Raw genomic sequence first — 13513 nt, forward strand, 5'->3', positions numbered from 1 at the left:
CATGCTACATTGCCAACATAGAGCTCAGAGTTGCTTGTCTCTCTTTCAGATAGCCAGCCCAGTTCATGTTTATAAACCTTTTTAGTTTAGGCCGGTTCACACAGGTGCGGTATGCGCTCCAACTTTGAGAGCACATGTTGCATCAGAAGTTGTACCCCATTAAGTGCAATGGAACCATTCTAATAGGAGAGACTTGAGTCGCTATGACTTAGAAAAAGGTTCCTGCTCTACTTTTTGTCCAACTTCAGCTCGACTTGTATTGACTTCTGTTTAAGAAGTCATATGCAAGTCGTTCCAAAGTCGCACTGGGATGTCGGCTTCAAAGTCGCGGCTAAACCATCAATTTGTTTTAATAGCATACTTTATCAGCCCAGACATGGACAGTCAGAAAGAAGATTCTGTACTGGCAAACCAGATCATTTGTAAGTCAGAACCCACTCCAAAAGTCACCAGTAATTCTGAAGCCAAAATTTAATTTTGCCACCCTAAAAATGAACTCCAGCAGCCAAATAAATACACAGATATAATACATATAAGGGAACCGTTTAATTTGTCTGCCCATTCAGTTACACAGCTTTGCTGCACAACTCAGTCCTAGAGACCTGATTTTTTTATGCTGCAGTTAACCTTTAAGACCAGGCTTTTTCTGGCAAGTTTAAATCAGTTTTTTTTTTGCTAGAAAATTATTTAGAACCCTCAAACATTATACATTTTAGCAGAGACCCTAAGGAATAAAATGATTGATGCTATTTTTTATGACACACGGTATTTGCACAGCGGTTTTGCAAATGCAATTTTTTTGGAAAAAATATACAGTGCCTTGCAAAAGTATTCGGCCCCCTTTAACTTTTCGACCTCTTGCCACATTTCAGGCTTCAAACATAAAGATATAAAACTGTAATTTTTTGTCAAGAATGAACAACAAGTGGGACACAATCATGAAGTGGAACGAAATTTATTGGATATTTCAAACTTTTTTAACAAATATAAAAAAGTGCAAAATTATTCAGCCCCCTTAAGTTAATACTTTGTAGCGCCACCTTTTGCTGTGATTACAGCTGTAAGTCACTTGGGGTATGTCTCTATCAGTTTTGCACATCGAGAGACTGAAATTTTTGCCCATTCCTCCTTGCAAAACAGCTCGAGCTCAGTGAGGTTGGATGGAGAGCGTTTGTGAACAGCAGTTTTCAGTTCTTTCCACAGATTCTCGATTGGATTCAGGTCTAGACTTTGACTTGGCCATTCTAACACCTGGATATGTTTATTTGTGAACCATTCCATTGTAGATTTTGCTTTATGTTTTGGATCATTGTCTTGTTGGAAGACAAATCTCCTTCCCAGTCTCAGGTCTTTTGCAGACTCCATGAGGTTTTCTTCCAGAATGGTCCTGTATTTGGTTCCATCCATCTTCCCATCAATTTTAACCATCTTCCCTGTCCCTGCTGAAGAAAAGCAGGCCCAAACCATGATGCTGCCACCACCATGTTTGACAGTGGGGATGGTGTGTTCAGGGTGATGAGCTGTGTTGCTTTTACGCCAAATATAACGTTTTGCATTGTTGCCAAAAAGTTCGATTTTGGTTTCATCTGACCAGAGCACCTTCTTTCACATGTTTGGTGTGTCTCCCAGGTGGCTTGTGGCAAACTTTAAATGACACTTTTTATGGATATCTTTAAGAAATGGCTTTCTTGTTGCCACTCTTCCATAAAGGCCAGATTTGTGCAGTAAACAACTGATTGTTGTCCTATGGACAGAGTCTCCCACCTCAGCTGTAGATCTCTGCAGTTCATTCACAGTGATCATGGGCCTCTTGGCTGCATCTCTGATCAGTCTTCTCCTTGTATGAGCTGAAAGTTTAGAGGGACGGCCAGGTCTTCGTAGATTTGCAGTGGTCTGATACTCCTTCCATTTCAATATTATTGCTTGCACAGTGCTCCTTGGGATGTTTAAAGCTTGGGAAATCTTTTTGTATCCAAATCTGGCTTTAAACTTCTCCACAACAGTATCTCGGACCTGCCTGGTGTGTTCCTTGTTCTTCATTATGCTCTCTGTGCTTTAAACGGACCTCTGAGACTATCACAGTGCATGTTCATTTATACGGAGACTTGATTACACACAGGTGGATTCTATTTATCATCATTAGTCATTTAGGTCAACATTGGATCATTCAGAGATCCTCACTGAACTTCTGGAGAGAGTTTGCTGCACTGAAAGTAATGGGACTGAATAATTTTGCACGCCCAATTTTTCCGTTTTTTATTTGTTAACGAAGTTTGAAATATCCAATAAATTTCGTTCCACTTCATGATTGTGTCCCACTTGTTGTTGATTCTTTACAAAAAATTACAGTTTTATATCTTTATGTTTGAAGCCTGAAATGTGGCAAAAGGTCACAAAGTTCAAGGGGGCCGAATACTTTCGCAAGGCACTGTATATCCCAATTTTTTGTAAAATGTGAAAGATGATGTTACCCTGAGTAAATTGATGCCGAACATGTCACGCTTTAAAATTGCGCACGCTCATGGAATAGCGACAAGCTATGGTACTCAAAAATCTGCATAGGCAATGCTTTAAACACCTTTACAGGTTATCTGTTTAGAGTTACAGAGGAGGTATAGCACTATAATTATTGCTCTCGCTCTAACGTTTGCGGTGATACTTCACATGTGTGGTGCAAATACCATTTACATATGTCTGCGCGACTTTCATAAGCGTTCGATTCTATGCGCAAGCACAGAAGGAATGGGGGCGCTTACATTTTTTTTTCCTATTTATTTTACTTTTTATTTTTTTATTTTTACACTTTCCCTTTATTTTATTATTTTTTTTTTAATCACTTGTATTCCTATTACAAGGAATGTAAACATCCCTTATCATAGAAATAAGGATGACAGGTCCTCTTTTTAAAGAGATCTGGGGTCAAAAAGACCTCAAATCTTTTCTTTACCTTTAAAAGAAAAGATAAAAAAAATCTTTTGCTTTAAAAAAAAAAAAATGTTTACTTTCAAACTAGACTGAAAGTGAGTGAGTCATGACATTACTCGAGTCCTCCTAGGCTATAGAGGCAATAAAAAAGGATCTCCTATTGATGTATTAAAGAATATGTAAACCCCACATCTATGTTTAGCATGTTTGCATCATATCTAACTGTATATAGTTTTCTTAAGCATTTTTTTATGAACATAACACACTACACCCACGCTTACAATAACAATATATACACACAAGCAGCTAGCACAGTTCACGGGTAACAAAAAAACGGTATTATACATATATAGGTTCTGCTCTTCAAATGCATAGAAAAGAGTCCTTATCAGTAGCCTAATAAAGATTCAGAGTTGAAGGTCCAACAGGTGCAGATTCCAAACAAAAGTGCTGCGAGAGATCCTCTATTGACAGCAATACACACACTGACCCTTACCCTCAGGGGTGGAACACTTTACATAAAGCGGTCAAATGCGCTCAATACAACTCCAACTGTTGAACAATTACAAATACAACTACAACTATTGACCAGCTAGGCACATGTGCAAGAGGCCACTGGTACTGGTCCTCTATGGTGAAGTTCCTTATATCGTGAAGATTGCAGACATTAGGTGTTTTTGGCCATTTAGGGTTGTATTGGGCGCATTTGACTACTTTATGTAAAGTGGTCCACCCCTGACTTTAAGGGTCAGTGTGAGTGTATTGCTGTCAGTGGAGGATCTCTTGCAGCACTTTTGTTCAGAAAAAAACTTTCAACTCTGAGTCTTTATTGAGCTACTGATAAGGACTCTTTTCTATGCATATAAAGCGCTGCACCTATATATGTATCATTGTTTTTTGTCTTGCAACAAGGGATCATGTCAGCCTGCAGTGCCAACCTTCAGTTGGCTGTTTGGCTACCTTTCAGATTTCGCAGATGGCCAGCCCAACTGAGGGTGCTTGCACAGCATACTGATAACATTATCACTAATTGAGAGGCGGTGGCTTCGTTGTCAGCCTACAACAGGAAAAGCAGTTACTGGCAGGATCGACAGGTAAGAAACTTTGCGACAGATAAACAACTTTGTTAACAGTGATGCATGATGCCAAACATACTGTACAATAGATTGAGACATTATATACATGATAGACATGGCATAGAAGGGTATTCATGTTTGTATTTCTTTTTTTTTTTATCTGCGTCTAGTTTAACCAAGTATATACAGCATACAATGATCATTTTGAAAAATCTTCTAGATGCATACATTTTATGGGGTTATATGGTTTATTTCATTACCCTTCCAGAATGTTTTGGCTATTTAATTTAACTCTATACTGTTTTCATTGCAGGGCAGCAGAAAGTCTTCTTAACAGGGTTAAGAAGCTGTTTCAGGATCCTTATAACAAAAATAATGATTTAAATGAGGGGGCAATGAACACGTTAACTCAATTTCAAGAAAAACTGGATGATGTCTCAGACATGCTCCGAGAAGCCCGGGGGAAAATTAAAGAATCTGATTATTTATCTGCCATCAATCAACGCAATATGACTGCACTGGAGGTACTGAAATTATTACTTTTACTAAATAAGTTTCCTTCATTTACATCTTGTGCAGAAAGAAAATTCATTTAACAGTAATCTTAGATTAATGAACACAAGGACTGCAGACGGTCTTGCATGTACATGGTTTACACGAGTATGGCCAATTGCCTTTTTCCTCTTTTTGCTTATGCAAAATTGCAATATTGTACAGTATATGTAGTATAACTAATGAAACACACTTAGCAGTGGTTATTATCTGTAATTGTGTCTTTTTTTAACCTGACTAACTATGTAATAAATGCCCTTCCTTGACTGACAGCTATCAATTTATTCTAATTACATATTCTGTAATGTACATTATTAACCATCTCCCGCCCGCCCTATAGGCAAATGATGGCAGGAAGGTGGTTACATTATCCTGACCGGACGTTATATGACGGCGGCAGGATAATGCGGCGATCGGTGATGCGGATGTCACTCTGACACACCGCATCTCCAATCTTGGTAAAGAGCCTACTGACGTAAGCTCTTTACCATATGACCAGCTGTGTCCAATTACAGCTGGTCACATAGTAAATAGGAAGTGCCGTTGATCGGCTTTCCTCAGTTCGTGCCTGACAGGCACAAGTAGAGGAGAGCCGATCTGCGGCTCTCCTGACAGGGGGAGGGTCTGCACTGGTAATCAAAGCATTGATTATCAGTGCAGACCCTTGAGGGGGTGCCACTAGAACCGCGAGGGATGCCCACCCATGACCCCAGGGATGCCCACCATGGCCACCAGGGATGGCAATCAGGGCTCAGGGAGCCCACCAGTGCCCTCCACATCAGTAATGGCCACCAGTGCTCTCCCCATCAGTGCTGCCCACCGGTGCCCATCATTGCCATCTATCAGTGCCGCCCATCAGTGCCCATCAGTGCCGCCTATCAGTGCCAAGCTGTGCTGTCTATCAGTGCCCACCAATGCTGCATATCTTGCAGGGATCAAATACCACCAAAAGAAAGCTCTATTTGTGGGGAAAAAATGACATAAATTTGGTTGAGGTACAGTGTTGCATGACCGCGCAATTGTCATTCAAAATGCAACAGCGCCAAAAGCTATAGATTGGCCTGGGCGGGAAGGGGGAAAAGTGCCCGGTATTGAAGTGGTTAAACATCAAACAAAGTGAAATGGGGAGAATTTCAAATAAATGAAGGCATGGAAAAATTTGCACAGATTTTTTATGACTCTTGTAAAATTGCCATATTTTGCATTTGTAGCCCAAGATCAAGTGAAGGAAATAGTTTGCATTTTCTCTTTAGTTTTGTTTTTAGGGCTAAGATGACCATAGATGGGCATTTACAAATGTGCCCTTCTTCTTCATCAGGAAAACAGTTGTGATTTTTTTAGAAAATTTCTAGCCAAAAGCATTACCAAACAAACACATGAACCTGAGCTGGTTGCAGAGGCTGGAAAATCTCTACGATTAATGCAAGCATTTTCAGAATACATACAGTATATCCTTAACTCCCTCTTGTTAAAAAAACATGTATAATTACATTAAAATCTGTAAATAATGTCTTATTTCAGATTCTGATATGCAATAAATAAATAAATTTATTGAATGTATAATAAATACACACAAAGCCCACCAGGCCCTAAAATATAACTTTTATTGTACCTTCAATAAAATTTCCGAAAATTGGCAAAAAAAGGAACTTTTAAAGTTACTACAAGTACCTGCAGGTAGTATAGGAACAATAGGAGATAAAAGAAGCTGCTCAGAATGAAACGTTGAGCAAAAAAATGTACATAACTGCCCATATCATGTTGACCAAACTGGCAGTACCTAACACCCCTCCTAATAACAAAGTATTTCTTGGAAAGTCCCGATAATAGATAACATAAAAATATATAAAGACCTTACCCTACCAATTCAACATGTTTTGCCCATACAAGGGCTTTGCCAGGAATAAAGTGAAATAAAGAGAACACAGTAATAGATTCCTCTGAACCTAAGCAAGAACAAGGAGGGCAAGGAAAAAGAGGCAAAAGGGGCAGAAATATGTGGAATAACCAGACTGATTTTTTTACCTCAATCTTTGAAGAATCAAAATCAATGCTAGGTAAATGTATAGTGGGCCTTGTCTGCCTAACAGCAGGGCCATGATTTCTTTTTGGTAGGGTGTCATGGCTTCCACGTGTGTCTGCTGAAGGGGGAGTCTCCCCACTGGCTCTGTCAGAGGCTTCTCATAGGGCAGTGGAGGAAACCCAATCAGGGATACATTCAGGCTTGTAACTACCCCAGAAGGCAGATTCTGCTGCAAAGGATTCTGGGAGTGAGTATAAGTTTGAGGGAGGGCATGACTCATTGTCTTTGACGGGAAGCAGAGTCCCAGGAGGGAGAGGATGGCTGTCTCTCCTCCTGTGAGAGGAAGAGGATGTCTCGGGGTGCTGCTTAGAATCCAGAGAGTGCTGAGTTGAGCTGAGGGGGATCCGGTGTGCCGAGAACCAGCAGAGAGTGAGAGTGGTCCAGTCCCAGGAAAGCCTACACAGGTTATGAGTATTGATGATTGCCCCTGGGGGTCTGCCTGGAGTCAGTGGGGACCACTCACGAGAAGGTTCTAGGATCCAAGAGTCAGCTAGCTGTAAAGGGGGTACCTAGTCAGAGGACCCTGAAGTAATAGAAGGGGTACCTAGGTTGAGGACCCTGAAGTGGTAAAGGGGGCATCTGCAGTTTGGGCCCTGAAGAGTTAATGCACAGTGTGAGTGCATCAGTTGAGAGTTGCAGCCATACAGGAATACACAGCAAGCTACCTCAAGCCAGGGCAAGGCTGGAGAGAGTAGTCAGTGACTTTGCAGTGCAAGCAGTGTCAGATGTTCAATTTTCCACAGTCCTGGATCTTCTGGACTTAAGTCGGAGTTCCCGCACAGCTTACAGAGATACAGTGTGTTCAAAGCATCAGTAAGCATTGGCTAGGTGGCTGGCGTCAAGCGCTAAGGGGCATTTTTGTTATAAAAGTCCCAGAATTGTGCATAGTCGAACCAAAGGAGTATCCCACTCATTCCCTTCTCCCATCCCCTAAAACTACAATAAAACAATCAAACAAAGATGCCGGAGTTGTCAATGTGTCAGTTCTCACACCAAGGGCCGCTGCTCACATAGGCTGGAGAGGTAACCGGTAACGATGGCAGACCCACCTCAGGCCACAGGCCTGGAAACCTTGCTACATACAGGAACAAGGAGGGGAGATAGAATTCAGATTTGTCACCTCAGAAAATCTTTTACCAAATTAGTGTCCTTGTATAAAAGATAGATAAGCACACAGCTCCCTACATACTTTTTCAGCTTCTGATATTCTTTGCATGTTTCTGTTTATAAGTGTATTCTGGACAATATGGAAAAAATTATGTAGACTTCAAATAAAAAAAGGCAAGGCTTTTTCCAAAGAAATTAAAATGAATTTTCCCTGATTCTTCCTCACTTCCTCTGTCTTTTTTTCTCATATTACATAAAGAGCCTGGCAGACATTCTGAGCATTTTTTTAAAAAACATTACAAAAGCTAGATAGGTCTGCAGATTATTGAAACAGAGAAGAGGGAAGTCTGAGTGACTGGCAGGATCAATAGGTAATTTTTCTAAAAAGAAAGTTAAAGCGGAGTTCCGGGCACAAAAACGATATTTTTTTTTTGTGCCCGTCCGCTAGTTCAGCCTAACCTGAAAAGGAATTGGATAGTTAGATTTTTTTTTTTTAAAACTCACCTTGTAATTGACGATCGTAAATACTCACCTATGACAGCTTCCTCCTCCAGCGCCGAGGCTCTCCCCGTCACTTCCTGCCTCGCAATGATTCCTGGGAGCTAAACGTCATAGCTCCCAGGAATCAATGCGCCGCACCGGCCCCGCTCGTCATTTCCGGGCGGCGCCGCATTCCCCTGCTAAACAGCTTCTGGGCATGCCCAGAAGCTGTTTAGGAATGCGGCGCCGCACCGGAAGTGACGAGAGGGGCCGGTGCAGCGCATTCTGGGACACGAAGACGCGGAAGAAGACAGAGAAGAGGACCGCACCGGCTTCAGCTGCCCACAACCGAGATGGAAACGCTGTGGAAGAAAACTTCTAAGTAAGTATTTCTTCTAAAAGGTAAGTGCGAACCGGGACAGATCAGAGGCTAGCCATTGTGGAATGTGCTAGCCCTGACTGTCCCGGGGGTATGTTAAAAAAAAAAACGTTTCTCTGCCCGGAACTCCGCTTTAAAATTAAAAAAAGAAAAAAAAGGCACATATACTTTATATTATAAAAATATATATATATATTTTTTTTATTATTTACAACCAACTAAGGAACTTTTGAGCTTCAGTATATATATGTTAGAAAAAGTGTTAGAATTCTTTATTTTTAATATTCTAGGTCAACTATTCAGAAAGCATTGGAACCAAAGAATGACATCCAGGGGACTAGCATTTCAAGTGGAAAGTTCAGCAATGGCAGCCCCCATGATTCTTGCATGATACAATCCCTGTAATATAAAATATTCCCGAGTGAAATGTAAGAGATTCCATTGCTGTATTCTCATTCTGCAAATGCTGATTTTCTTTAGGGATGGGCTTGAGTCGAATGTAAGTTTAACTCGAGCAACGGGTTTTCGTGTGTTCGGCGAACACCTGGGGCGCTCGGCGGTAAGTTCACCCGCCGATGAGCGCCCCATAATACACTGCATGATTTCAGTGCATTAAGTGCTTGTGATTGGCCATAACATGCACCTGAGCTGTGCTTTGGCCAATCACAGCACAATGTCCTGTCAGAGCCATGATTGGCTAAAAGCAGGGTGCATTTCCAATCATGGCTCAGGGGCTAAATCCCCGCCCCACACTATATAGGGCTGCTTCTTACACGGAAGCCATGTATAGTGTGTTATAATAGAGGTTAGGCAGGTAGTTAGTGGATAGTGAGTTGAGTTAGTTTAGTGCAGTTAGTGTAGTAAACAGGTTTACCCCACTTTTAAAATGTATAGATATGTTGTAGTCCTGGGTCCCCTCCTAGTGCTCCCCAAGTTTTGTGTCCCTGTCACTTATAGTTCAGGAGCAGTGCCATGCCAAGCTGACCAAGATTTACCATAGACGCCAATATTAAATACAGGGAGCAGTGCCATGCAAAGCTGACCAAGATTTCCCATAGATGCCAATGTTAAATCGGAGTTCCGGCCACCAAAAAAAAAATTTCAATGAAAATACCCCCGGGACAGTCAGGGCTAGTACATTCCACAATGGATAGCCTCTGATCTGTCCCGGTTCGCTCTTACCTTTGAGAAGAAATACTTACTTTGAAAATGTCTTCTCCAGCGCTGCCATCTCAGGTGTGGGCAGCTTGAAGCCAGCGCGATCCTCTTCTGCATCCTCTTCCGTCCTCTTTGGTCCCACGATGCACTGCGCCGACCCCGCCGTCACTTCCGGGGCTGCAGCGTCATCCCTGCACAGCTTCTGGGCATGCCCAGAAGCTGTTTAGCAAGGTATGATGCGCCTGCACCGGAACTGACGTCGGGGCCGGTGCAGGCGCATTGATTCCTGGGAGCGATGACGTTCAGCTCCCAGGAATCATTGCAAAGCGGAAGTGATGGCGCAGGCCGCGGCCGCCGAGGGAGGAAGTGGAAGAAAGGTGAGTATATTTTCCTGCAATTAAAAGGTAAGTAAAAAAAATAAAAAAATCGTAACTATCCATTTCTGTTTCAGGTGACCATAAGCAAGCGGATGGCCCAAAATCGACTATGTCGATTTTGTGGCCGGAACTTCGCTTTAAAGACAGGAAGCAGTGCCAAGCCAAGCTGACCAATATTTCCCATAGATGCCAATGAGTGCTGAAAGCTGAAAATTGGTTTAGACAGGAAGGGCCTAAATACAATGCCCTGTATTTAAATGGGACAAGGGAACCCTATGACAGAATAAAAAAAAAAAAAAAAAAAAAAAAAACGGCATGGGGATCCCTTCCAAAATCTATACCAGGCCCTTTGAGTCTGGTATAGGTTTTAAGGGTAACTCCACACCAAAATAAAAAAAAAATGGAATGGGGTCACCCCCAAAATCCATACCAGACACTTATCCAAGCATGCAGCCTGGCAGGCCAGGATAAGCGGGGGGGGGGGGGGACAACCCCCATCCTTAACCATACCAGGCTGCTTGCCCTCAACATGGGGAAGGTGCTTTGGGGTGACTTAACCTGGTGGCCCCGCCCCTTGCCTATAAAACAGCTGTCAAAGCTCAAGAGCGTCATTCAGTCAGGACGCCTCAGAAGAGGTGGAAGCATCTTTGAATTTTTTTTCTATTTTTGGTAGCAGCGAGCATCATGATTGATGATGGAATTACATCAAGAGACACTATTTTTTTTTATTTTTTAATAAAGGACTTGCTAAAAACTGTACACTTTTTTGGTGAATAAATAGGGGTACAATGTACCAGATACCCATTCCCAAAGGAGGAAGGGGGTGGGATCTGGGGGCCCTCTTGTTAAAGGGGGCTTCCAGATTCCAATAAGCTTCCCACCCTCAGACCCCCACAACCACAGACCAGGGTTGTCAGGAAGAGCCCCTTGTCCCCATCAACATGTGGCCCAGTATGGTTCAGGAGGGGATGGGGGGGCGCTCGCTCGTCCCTCCTATCCTGGTCTGCCAGGCTGCATGCTCAGATAAAGGTCTGGTATGGATTTTGGGGGGGACCCCACGCCGTTTTTTTTTTTAACTTTGCCCATTTTTTCATTTTTTCTTTTATCTGTATTGCTGGGAGCTGGCATGATATTACAGCCGCAAGCAAGTTTAACCACTTTAAGACTGGAGGATTTGGCTGCTCAATGACCAGGCCCTTTTTTACGATCCAGCACTGCGTTACTTTAACGGACAACGACGTGGTCGTGCGATGCTGTACCCAAACGAAATTGATGTCCTTTTTTTCCCCACAAATAGAGCTTTCTTTTGGTGGTATTTGATCACCTGTGCGATTTTTATTTTTTTGCTCTATAAACAAAAAAAAGCGACAATTTTGAAAAAATAACAATATTTTTCACATTCTTTTATATGAAATTCTAAAAAAAAAATGAAAATTTTTTAACATTTTAGGCCAATTTGTTTTCTGCTACATATTTTTGGTAAAAAAAAAAATCACAATAAGCGTATTTTAATTGGTTTACGCTATTGGGTTTACTAACTACGGGAAAGATTTATGTCATTTTTATTGTTTTTTTTTTTTTTAACTAGTAATGGCGGCGATCTGTGATTTTTTGCAGGACTGCGACATTGCAGTGGACAGATCGGACCCCTAACTGACATTTTTTACACTTTTGGGGGTACCAGTGACATTACTCAGTGCTAAAAATATGCACCGTTACTGTAAAAATGACACTGGCAGGGAAGGGGTTAACCCAGGGGTGCTCAAAGGGTTAAGTGTGAGCCTAGGGGGTGTTTTCTAACTTGGGGGGGGGATAGGTTTGTGAAATCAATACAGAGACCTGTGTTCCTAAATAGGAGGAACACAGGAGCTCTGCATTGATTACTGAGAGAACAACGTTGTATGTTTACAACAGCAGACCGCCGTTCTCTCTTCACGATGTGTGTTTGTGGGTGCCCAGCAGCAATCGCGGCCACCGGCCCCATGGATTAGGTTCCCTGCTGGTGAGTGGGTGCGTGCGTGCTCCCCGGGATCGCTCCCGCAGACTGCCATACAGGTACAGTGATTCGTGGGAACCTGCTGACCTGCTGCCGAATAACTAACTGGTCAGCAAGTGGTTAAGAGCATTAAGTGTCATTTCTGCCTGCTGCTTCGTTCCTCTGCTATTAGCATGAGTCACTTCTGACATGTTTTCCTGACACCAAGAGAAAAATGGTGACAGGGAAGGAGCTCCAGCAGATTGGCAGCCTCAGCTCTGTTCCTGTGTGCATTGTGAAGGGGTGTGTCTCTTCCCTCCAATCAGTTCTCAGAGCTCTCCTCACTGAGCTCTGCAGTATGTAATTTCAGCTCTCAATCAACTTTTTTTGAACTGTCAGACAAGCTTTGTAAATTAAGCACTTTGAATGGATGTAGAGAAAAGAAGACCACAGATAGGTACAACTTATGTTGGAGGATCTATTTCATCTTGTGTATCACCTGAGGCCAATAACTTAACTGTGTATACTGTATGTAAGGGTTTGCCACCACAGTACTGGAATAGTACTGCGGAAAAGTGTCTCGTTCCAGTCTGACGACGTAGACCTACGTCGCCAGACTCCTCCCCTGTAGGCGGCGCTCGCGTGCCGCCGGAGGCGCGCTCCCGCTGTTTTCATTCACAGCGGGAGTCGGGCCAGGGGAGGAGCAGCGGCGATCGCCGCTGCTCTGCCCCGATCATCGGAGATCTAGTGTGGAGATCCGCCCGCCTGTGTTAACACAAGCGGGCGGATCTCCTCAGCGACAGGGAGTGACAGATTGGAGTGTTCCGCATAGCTGGACATCTGATCTGTCCCTGTCTCACACAGTCACCTCCCCCCCCACCTGTCAGTAAGCACCAGGCATACATTAACCCCTTCCCTGCCAGTGTCATTTTTACAGTAACAGTGCATATTTATAGCACTGATTACTGCAGTAATGTCACTGGTACCCCCAAAAGTGTCAAAAATGTCAGTCAAGGGTCCGATCTGTCCACCGCAATGTCGCAGTCCCGCAAAAAAAATCGCAGATCGGCGCCATTACTCGTTAAAAAAAAAAACACCAAAAATTACATAAATCTTTCCCTTTGTTAGTAAACGCAATAACTTTTGCGCAAACCAATCAAAATACGCTTATTGTGATTTTTTTTACCAAACATGGGTAGCAGAAAACAAATTGGCCAAAAATTTAAAAAAAAAATGGTTTTTACATCTTTTTTGGGGGGAATTTCATATAAAAAAATGTGAAAAATATTGTTATTTTTTCAAAATAAACGCTCTTTTTTTGTTTATAGCGCAAAAAGTAAAAATCGCACAGGTGATCAAATACCACCAAAAGAAAGCTCTATTTGTGGGAAAAAAAGGACG

At 42.5% G+C, this 13513-nt stretch overlaps 1 protein-coding gene across 4 annotated transcripts in view; it reads left to right on the forward strand.

Annotated features, from left to right (window-relative positions):
* Nucleotides 1-13513, forward strand: part of LAMA2 (laminin subunit alpha 2) — a 1405743-nt gene that overhangs the window by 1114493 nt on the left and 277737 nt on the right. For all 4 annotated transcript variants that reach the window (XM_082249565.1, XM_082249566.1, XM_082249567.1 and 1 more), the window contains one exon: nucleotides 4315-4525. In XM_082249565.1, the coding sequence (XP_082105691.1) occupies nucleotides 4315-4525 (211 nt within the window). The remainder of the gene's footprint in view (nucleotides 1-4314; nucleotides 4526-13513) is intronic.

The sequence above is a fragment of the Pelophylax lessonae genome (genome assembly GCF_965119305.1).
Source record: "Pelophylax lessonae genome assembly, chromosome: 3".
Lineage (NCBI taxonomy): Eukaryota > Metazoa > Chordata > Amphibia > Anura > Ranidae > Pelophylax > Pelophylax lessonae.